This window comes from Camelus bactrianus, chromosome 1, assembly GCF_048773025.1.
Source record: "Camelus bactrianus isolate YW-2024 breed Bactrian camel chromosome 1, ASM4877302v1, whole genome shotgun sequence".
Lineage (NCBI taxonomy): Eukaryota > Metazoa > Chordata > Mammalia > Artiodactyla > Camelidae > Camelus > Camelus bactrianus.
This window is the reverse complement of record NC_133539.1, coordinates 72,383,108-72,393,417: the sequence shown is the minus strand read 5'-3', so window position 1 is coordinate 72,393,417 and position 10,310 is coordinate 72,383,108. Positions and strand designations below refer to the sequence as shown.

General features: G+C 37.9%; 1 protein-coding gene across 8 annotated transcripts in view; it reads left to right on the top strand.

Annotated features, from left to right (window-relative positions):
* The first annotated feature begins 281 nt into the window (after positions 1 to 281).
* ATP11B (ATPase phospholipid transporting 11B (putative)) overlaps positions 282 to 10,310 on the top strand; it is a 103,395-nt gene continuing 93,366 nt past the window's right edge. For 6 of the 8 annotated variants that reach the window (XR_012508131.1, XM_074367231.1, XM_074367240.1 and 3 more), the window contains exon 1: positions 282 to 594. Coding sequence is in view for 7 of the 8 variants with exons in the window: in XM_074367231.1 (XP_074223332.1) it covers positions 568 to 594 (27 nt within the window). In the remaining variant the exon portion in view is untranslated. The remainder of the gene's footprint in view (positions 595 to 10,310) is intronic. The other 2 variants (XM_074367227.1, XM_074367236.1) reach the window with 2 other exon arrangements.

Below are 10,310 nucleotides of genomic sequence, written 5' to 3'. Positions count from 1 at the left end.
GAGTCGGCTAGAAGCCGCAGACTCCGTGTGAAACTCTCAGACCCTATTTCATCGTATCCCAGAAATGAGAGGAAGAGCAGAGCACATACGGGGCGATCGTGAACCCGCAGCTCTCCACGCTGGCCGCCGGCCCCGCCCACAAGGCTGAGCCCGGCTTAGAACAGCGGCGGGGCGCGCTGGGCCCCTCGGTCGGCGCAGCCCCTTTCGTCACGTCCGGGGGCGGGGCGGGGCGGGGCTCCGGGGGGTGGAGCCCGGGGTCGGGGGTGGGGTTTTGGTGGTACTTCGGGTGACAACGGTCAATAATGAAGGTGGCTGCGGCGCGGCAGCAAGCTCAGCTGCGCCGGGCGGGGGCGGCGCCGGGGCCGCGCCTGTAGGACTTCGGGACCGGCGCGGCGAGATGGGGCCCCGGCGCGGGGAGTGAGGCGGCGGCGGCGGCGGCGGCGGCGGCGGCTGCGAGCGAAACTTCAGTCAGAGGGTCTCTCCCTCTTCCCCCTCTGGCTCGTCGGCCTCCGCCTGCAGCCCCTCGGCCCCCGCGTCCTGCGGGACAGGGACGGCGACGGCGGGGGCATGTGGCGTTGGGTCCGGCAGCAGCTGGTAGGTACCTCCGCCCCTCACCTCCCGGGCGCGGGTGGCAGGGAAAGGCCGGCGGCGCGGAGCCGCGAGGCCCCGGCGCAGGCTCTGGGCTAGGCCGCAGCGGAGGCGCTCGCGGGAGAAGCCCCTCGCAGCCCCGGCACACGTCTCGCCTCTGGCCCGGCTCACGGAGGTCGGCGGCGGGAGGCGGCCGTTCCTGCAGCGCTTCTTGGTTACTCCCTACTCCTAGGCGGCTGTGGCCAGAAGTGGGGTCTGGAGCCGGGTCGGCGTCCCCCCACCCCGAGGATATAGGGCGAGGGAACGGAAAGAGTTGGTCTGGGGAGAAAAAACAGGCTTGTTTTTCTTTCCTCTAACAATTTGGGACACGTTTGAGTGAAGGGGAGGGGGAGGACTAGTCTTCTGCCCCCTCTCCTCGCTGTTTTCAAGGTTGCAGTTGATTATCTAGGAGAAGGGGACCTTATCTAGTCTACCCCTCTCAATGAAACAAATTTTACTCGAGGACTGGGTTAGGGAAAGAAAGAATATTTCAACACCCCGTCTAGTTTCGCAAAAGATTAGTACGATAGTTATGAAGGACTGTTTTCCTTACTACCTTGTCCTCACCCCACCCCAAGTGAAACTTTTGGAATGCGAACCTTATACGTTTTTCCGTTCTCCTCGAGGCAGTTTGAGTGAGACCTGTTGGAACCAATGATTGACTTTTCAGTTTTACTGGAACATCTGGAGGAAAAAAGGAATCTTAGAAAAGGATGATTTAAGGCATCTAAAAAGCGCCACCTGTCTCAGAATTAATTCACAGAGAAAAATCTGTCTTGTCGGCTGGCAACTACAGCATCCAAAATACAGAACTTAAGGGAATATTGATAATTAAGACATAAATTGCTCCTGGCTGGGGAAGCCTAACCTTATCTCCATGATGAGGTCTGTTTCTGGCTGCTGCTTAATTTCTAAATCGCATTAGTAAATAAATGCTTCTACAGTTCCGTGTTCTCATTTACTAATTCAAAAGGCGGTGAAGCAGAAACGACTTTTGTGGGACTAAAGCGTTGATACCTCTTTTTCCCCGCTCTAGAACAACATTTTTATGTTGAGGCTGAAACGTTATGTTCATGCTGTTTCAGAGCCAGCCTTCTGTTAATTCATTTTGCAGTGGGCATCATTCTCAAAAAAAAAAAAAAAAAAAAAAAACTAACACGTAAAACTAGGACTGTCTACCACTCCTTCAAACAAATGTTGGCTCTCTATTTTTAGCTAAGTGTAAATTCAGATATCCCAGATATATGCCTTGTTAGGAAACCAAGCTAATGATGTCATTATAATACCATATTGTTGCAATACTTTGGCTTTGTTGCAGTAAGCTGCAGCTTGGTAACTTGACTCTGGAAGTTAATTATTACAGGTAAATAATCTCATGATCTCATGCTTTTGATTTGCCCATCGCCATGTATGGAAGACTTAACTGATGGTGTTTTGTGTGCTAGGAAGATCATTTTAAAGTAATTCTCTTAAAGTTTGTTCTAGTAGATTAAGACACCTCTTCTTAGTGTTAGGTATTTTTGTTAACCTGAATAAAGTCCTGATTGTATAACCATTCTCATCTCCAAGACAGTCTGATAATGTTTTTTAAAATGGCTTAGAATGAACACAACTAAAAGGAAGGGCAGGAAGTTGTGTGGTTAATTTACAAGACAACTGCATTATGGGGTGGTTAACAAGTTGAGCAAGTTGCTGTGCATAAAAAATGCTATCTCTGACATTGGTTGCTCACCTCACTGGTTTTACTTTTAAGTTATCAGATCTTTCAAGTATGTAATAAGACCTATGCCAATGTAGGACTTTGTCTCTCTGATTAAGTTTGTACAGTCACTTAAATTATACATTGAGGACAGGTGGATACACAGAGTAATGGAAGTATATTTTACCATTCCAGTCGTAAACAGCCATTCTAGTTACTACACCAGGAATTATTCAACTCAAAGTCTAGTTTAAATCACACAAACTTCCATTTGCTCAGTAGATTGAGCCTTTTAGCAATAGGTTCATTTAAAAATTTCAGATATATGGGACAAATTTGGGAAAATAAGCAGATCACAAAGACAGGTGTGTTTCTGGAGTTTTAAACACACTTTATTCATTATAAAAATCCTGATTTTCAACACCTTAAGTTGTCTAGCCAAAAGAAAAGTTTGTTGTCATTTTATTACAGAGACGACCCCTATGTTCTAGTAATTTTTCTCTAATTAAAAAAAGTTTGACTCCTTAAATCTCCACGAAGTATTTTCACTTCTTGACACAGTGAGAAAAATTAGGCCATTGTCAGAAGTTGATGTTTTCCTTTGGGGAAGTAGACTGAAAAGATTGGAATACTCTTTCCTTTTCTTTTTCTTTCTCTTATGTTCTTTCTTTCTTTTGGGTCTCACAATGCTAAAGTTATTTTACAGTAAAAATTTTTTTCTTATGATGTCTTTCTCTACAATTAGTATTATTTATAGTGTGCTTATTTCTAGCATCATATTATGTATGTTAACTCAGAGATGACAGCACCTTGATTATGATAGTGAAAATGCCATTAACTACTCGCTGTATTTTAATATTTAGATTTGTATGGTGCCCATTAACCACATTGGCAATTAAAATTCTAATTAACTAAAAAATCCATGTGATACCATATTGGATAATTCAGAGTAGAACATTTTCATTATTACAGAAAATTCAATTGCACAGTGCTAATTTAGAATTAAATGAAAGTCTTTGTCAATTCATATTTTAGTTGATATGTAATATTTCTTTACAGGGCAAGGTAATGCTGTTTTTAAAGTACTTACTGTTTGCAGACATGAAGTGCTAAATACTGGAGACTCAAATGTAGGTCACAAGGGCCTTGTTTATCTCTGTGTGCTCAGTGTCTCACACAATACTTGACAGAGCAGGCACTAGGTACATGTTTGCTGAATAAATGAATAGGTGAGAAAAAAAGAATTAGTCCATGGTATTGCTTCTGTGTTTAAAGTGACAAAATTCAAGATTGACCAGTCCAGAAGAAAGCTAGAAAATTACTGTAATTTTACAAAAATACAACTTAATATTGTCATTCTAGGATACAGTTTCTTAAATTGTTCCATAAATATAGTCCCTTTAGATTTGAATTGGCAATGGTGGAAGGAGTCTAGTAAGATTGTCTTCTAATTCACTGAGAAAATGGGAAGCTCTTTGCCTAAACTCTCAACTTTCTACTCTCTCACCCACTTAGACTTGCCAAACTTGATTATATCTGTACTTAATTCTTCCCTTTCCTCTTGTCACAAAGGAAGGTTTGACTGTCCTTTTCTAAACCAATCCACTTGTGCTCTTTCATCCTGCTCTCCATAGTCCCCATCAATTATCTATTGTATGTTTAATCTTACTCTTTTTCTTTAAGCTGTGAACATGTTCAGGCCTCCCTACACTAATTTACTTTGTCCTGTAGCTGTGTCTAATTCTTTTCAATTTTCTAAAAAATAGCTGTATCCTGCATAACTGTGCTAATGTAGTACATTTGTAATGTGGCTAGTTCAAATTGAAATTTGCTTAAGTGTAAAGTACACATAGGATTTCAAAAACAGGATAAAAAAAGAATATAAAATACTTCAATTTTTTGTATTGGTCACATGTTGAAATAATATTTTGGATATATTGGGTAAAGTGAAATATAACTAATTTTACCTGTTTCTTTTTACCTTTTAAAAAAGTGTAGTTACTAGAAATGTTTAAATTTCATATGTGGCTTGCATTTGTGGCTTATGCTATATTTCTGCTGTTGCTGCTATATAGCATTAAAAGTGAGCTCATGTTGGAGGAGGGTATAGCTCAAGTGGTAGAGTACATGCTTAGCATACACAAAGTCCTGGGTTCAATCCCCAGTACCTCTGAAAATAAAATAAATAAGTAAACGTAATTACCTCCCTTTCCAAAAATAAATAATATAATATATATATATATATTTTTTTTTTTTTTTTTAAGTGAGATCATGTTTCTATACAGCTCGTTATCTAAGTCTAGTTACTTTCACGTACTAGACTAGACTGTTAGTATCTTAGGGCAGGGGCCATATTTTTTTTGTCTTTATGTCTCCCTTGCACTCAAGATAGCAGTTGGCCCACTGTTAGGTATTCACCCACCAAATGTTGGTTGAATAAATAAATGAGTATCAGATTTGTTTTAGCATCAGTTTGAAAGTACCTGTGTTCTTTGCCTTTCTCTCAAGGAACGAATGAGGAATAGGAAAAGGAAGCACTGGCCTATGGTAATATTATTTTGCCGTGGCTGAGTAAATTTTAACCTCAGAAATTAATGTTTAAGATCCTAGATCTTTGAATATTTGCTTTTTTTTTCTCATGTTCATATATATGTTCTTAGATACTCAGTTTTTCATTTTGTTGGAGAAGTCAGGCATTAGTGGAATCCCACGTGTCCTAGCAGCACTGAAGTAGGGACCTTGCCCAAATCCTCCAAAGAACCTTGTGATTGCTACTCTCGTCATTAAATATCCCTTCTATCCCTGCAGTCTGTTGTCAACATAGCAGCCAGAGTGATCTTATTAAAACACAAGTTACATGATGTAATTCCTGCATTTAAAACCTTCTGAGGATTTGCCTTCTTGCCCAGAGTAAAAGCCAGAGTCTCTGCTGGCTCTGTAACCACCCACCTCCCCAAACCACTTCTCATCCCCCATCATTCTTCACTCACTTTGCTTTATCCACACAGACCTTGTGATTCATCAGAAGTGCCAGGCGTACTTCAATCTTGGAATTTTTGCCCTGCCTGTTACCTCTGCCTGGAATGTTCTCCCAGTTATCTGCTGGCCGCTTCCCTTCATCTTTTTTCAGGTGTACCTTATCAATGAGGCCTTTTTGAGCCATTCAGTATAAAATTGTATCTTCCCCCACCCATACTTCCCTGTCCCCCTTCCCTACTTTTTATTTCTCTTAGCACTTACCACTATTTAACATTTTCTGTACATATTTGTCTCTTTCATATCATGAAGGTGCGGATTTTTGTCTGTTTTGTTTTTATTCTCCATGTAATAAAAGCTGTTTCTCAACTCTACATCCATTTTTAGGTAACACTATTTCTTTCCCATTTATTTATTCATTCAGTCAAACATTTCTGAACATGTACACTGTGATAGCATACTGCTAGGCTCTGGAACTACCAAAATTAAGCATCCCCTGCCCTAGCCAGGGCAATATCAGACTAATGGATATTTGAATTACTGTCAGCTTTTTCTTGTTAAAAAAAAAAAAAAATTTTGCAGAGACCACTCTTGTTTGTTTGTTTTAATTGGAATACTTAGAAATGGAATTGCTGGGTCATTGGGTGTGCACGTTATGACTACTACTAGATATTGCCAAATTATTTTCCAAAACATGAGAGAGTTCCCCTTTCCGTACATCTTGGTCAACACTTTGTACTGTCAGACTTGAAAAAATTTACCCATCTGATGAGTGTGAAAGGTATCTCCTTTTGTTCTAGTTTGCATTTTCCTAATTGCTAGAGAGATTCTGGTGTCCTATATTTCATTCATGTGAGTAGATTACCTGTTTTCCTGTTGGGTGGTTTGTCTTTTCCTTATTAGTATCTTCTATAGTCCAGATGCCAGTTCTTTGTTGTATATGTTGTAAATATCTTCTTCCAGTCTGTCCCTTGTATTTAAGTTTGTTGATGGTATCTTTTTTGATATTGTAAATTTGTTTGTAGGTAAATTTATTAGGTGAATGATTTCTGCTTTTTATTACTTGTTTAGAAATTCTTTTCCTCTACCAGGGTCATAAAGCTATTTTTCTAGCATTTTCTTCAAGTTGTCTTAACATTTAGTTTTACAACATTTAGATCTTTAATATACCTGGGATTTATTTTTGTATATGGAATAAAGTAGGTAATTAATTTTCTCCCATATGAGAAGTTATTTGTCCCAATGTGATTTATTGAATAAGCCATTCCCCACTAACCTGTGTTGTTTGCCTTCTCTGTCATATACCGTGTTCTGTATCTAGGTTCTCTATTCTGTTTCATTCATCTGTTGTCCAGTTGGTGCACCAATAACGCACTGTCTTACTTATAGTACTTCCCCCAGTTATCAACTGGCTGCTTCACTTTTATGTACTTTATATGTCTTGATATCTGGCTAGGCAGAACCCCCAATCCTTTTTTTCCCTTTCAGAATTGCTTCGGAGCTTTACTCTTCATATGCTATTTATAATCACTTTGTCTAATTCTGTGAAAAATCTTTCTAGGATTTTGATTTACTTTGCATTGAAATTGTTAACATTTCTATTCTATTTCTGTTTTCCCCTTTGGATCATGTGGAAGCTATGCATTGTATTTGTTTTCTAGCTATGCTTATGTATTAATTATCTCTAGGTACAAATAACGTAGGGGTTTAAAAGATTTTGACTCCAGTATTCCCTCTCTCACCTTCCACATTACTGTTATAATAGTTTAGCTCTATTTTTTCTTTTACCAGCTTTGTTGAGATATAACTCATAGACCATACAATTTATTCATTAAAGTGCACAACTCAGTTTTTTCAATATATGCAGTTGTGCAGCCATCAACCACACTCCAATTTTAGAACATTTTTTTATACCCCCTAAAAGAGATTCCCTACCAATTAACTCTCATTCTCCGTTACCCCAAACCACTAGCCGCCTGCCCTAATCAGTCACTAATCTACTGTCTATATAAATTTGCCTACTCTAGACACTTTGTATAAATGACATCATACAACATGTGGTATTTTGTGACTGTATTCTTTCACCTGGCATAATGTTTTTAGGGTTTGTCTGTGTTGATCTCTATATCAGTACTTCATTCCTTTAAATTACCAAATAATGTTCCATTGTATAGATATACAACATTTTGTTTATCCATTCATTGATTAATGGACATTTAGTTTGTTTCTACCTTTAGGCTATTAGAAATAATGCTGCTTTGAACATTCATGTGTAAGTTTTTTGTGGATGTATATTTTCATTTCTCTTGGGTGAATACCTAAGGAGTAGAATTACTGGGTTATATGGTAGCGCTGTTTTTAACTTTTTGAGGAATTGCCAAACTGTTTTCCAAAGTGAATGTGCCATTTTACATTCCCACCAGTAATCTGTGAGTTCCAGTGTCTTCATATCCTTGTCAGTACTTGTTTTTGTCTTTCTAATTCTAGCCGTGGTCTTGGGTATGAATGGGTAACCTGTTTGTTTTGATTTGTATTTCCCTAATGATTGATGATTTCTATATCTTTTCATGTCCCTTATCGGCCGTTTTTTTGTTTGTTTGTTGTGGGGTGTGTGTGTGTGTGTGTGTGTGTGTGTGTGAGAGAGAGAGAGAGAGAGAGAGAGAGAGAGAGTGAAATGCTTATTCAGATCTTTTTGCCCATTTTTGAGTTGTCTTTTTTTAAACTGAGTTGTAAGAGTTCTTTATATGTTCTGGGTGGAAGACCCTTATCAGATATGTGACTTGCAAATGTTTTTTCCCATAATGTGTGTTGTAGTTCTACTTCTTTTTAAACTCAAAACATTTCCTAACTTTTTAACTGTTCCATATTTTGATTTATTACTACAGGGATTTAGTGATTTCTTTTACTCACCATTGTTTCTTGCATACCACCTTTTCCCTCTATATTTACCTTTATTCTTGCTGAAATACATTGTTCAGTTATTTTTAAGCAAGGCTTCATGTTTTGTAAACTTTCTTAGCTTTCATGGCTTAAAGTGTCTTTATTTCATAATTACTATTGAATACTAATTTAGGTAGATTCAGAATTCTAGATTAACAGTTACTTTCACTCAACATACTGAAAATACTACTTATTCCATTGCTTTTTGACATTTATTGCTGGTGTAAAATATGCTTTTAATCTAATTGTCATGATTTTGTTGATAATATCTTTCACATTGTTTTTAAGATTATCTCTTTGTCCTTGATATTTTGTTATTTTACTATGCTGTGTCCCTCATATTTTTTCATGTGAGTTTTGTTTTTCCTGCTCTACACTTGTGTGTACTTTCAATCTGAAAGCTCTCATTTCAACAGTTCAGAAAATTTTCCACTGTTTTTTTCCTTTAAATATTGCTTCTCAGCCTTTTTCTTACTTTAGAACTCTTGCTTGGTATTAACCTATGCTCTTGAACTTCTTGTTCATATTTCTCATCTGTCTTCTGTCTTTGCTGCTTTCTGTGTGAATTCCTTAGTTCTAGCTCCTAGTCACCAATTCTCTCACTTGTGTTCAATCTAGAGTTCATTCGTTCTTCTGAATTTTTAATCTAATTAACTGTTTTTCTGTTTCAGAAGTTACCGTTGGACGTCTTTCATTTCTATCTGTTCTTGATGCCTATCTGCCTGATTCATCTTGTAATAGTTTGTTCTTTTTTTTCCTTCAAGATACTATTCTGTTATCTCTTTGGAGGTTTTATACGTATTTAAAGGTACATAGCTTTTTTCTTTAGCCACTCATCTGTTGATCAACAGTTTTTTTTTCAACATACCTTGATACCTTTTTCCCCCATACCTTGGCTATTGTAAATAATGCTACAGTGAACATTGGGGTGCATATATCTTTCAAATTAATGTTTTTATTTTCTTTGGGTAAATACCCAGAAGTGGAATTGCTGGATCGTATGGTAGTTCTATTTTTAATTCTTTGAGGAGCCTCAGTTCTATTTTCCATAGTGGCTGCTCCAATTTACATTCCCACCATCAGTGCACAAGGGTTCCCTTTTCTCCACATCTTCACCGATACTTATTATCTCTTGTTTTTTTTTTAATTAAATATTGCCACATTTATTCAGAAGCATCAGTTCATTTTTTCCTGGAACAAAAAGTGGTGATTGAACATAACATCAAAAAGCCAAGGATAGAAATCAAATTACGTTTCTCAGAAAGATCCTCAACAATTGAAAAACTGCTCTATAAAACTGAAGAATAACTTGGGATTTAGAAAATAGAAACTGCAGAAATAGTCTGTAGATCCTAGATATGTCCCCACTGCTTATTAGCTTGTCTGTTTGAGAGCAAAGAGGAAGGACCATCTTGTCTTTTTTATAATAGCCATTCTAGCAGGTATGATATCTCATTGTGGTTTTCACTGATATTCTTTTTCTGGCTCAAAATCTCATCTGGGATAACATATTACATTTGGTTTTCCTGTGTTCTTAGGCTTCACTGGGCTGTGACAGTTTCTCAGACTTTACAGGAGAGCTAAGTCTTAGCTTGTTTTCCTTACTTTCTTTTTTGTTAATATTCTTGCTTAGAAAAATTTATAGTTGGTAACTTTGTGTTAGTTTTCCAATTAAAATTCTTTTTGCTGGTCTGTGAAATCCAGAACTGTGAGAACCAGTGCCTTTGGTTATCAGAAATCAGTGTGATGACCATATGTAATTAGAATCTCCAAGATCCTACTTATGTTTTATTTTTGCTGTAAAAGAAGTATCTATTAGTAATAAAAAAAAAAGTGAATATGAAGTTTAGTGTTAATTGAATCTTATAGAGAGGAACTGCTGGTCTAATTTGTGACAGCCATCTGAGGTTCCATTAGATTTGAGTTATACAAAAAGCCGTAGGAAGGTATGAAGTCTGTAAACAGACACTGAAAAACTGAACTCAGTCACTCAGTTGATGACTGTATCAGATCATCACAAAGGTATTTCTTAAAATTATCAAAATAGAAAATGTGATAGTATATGATT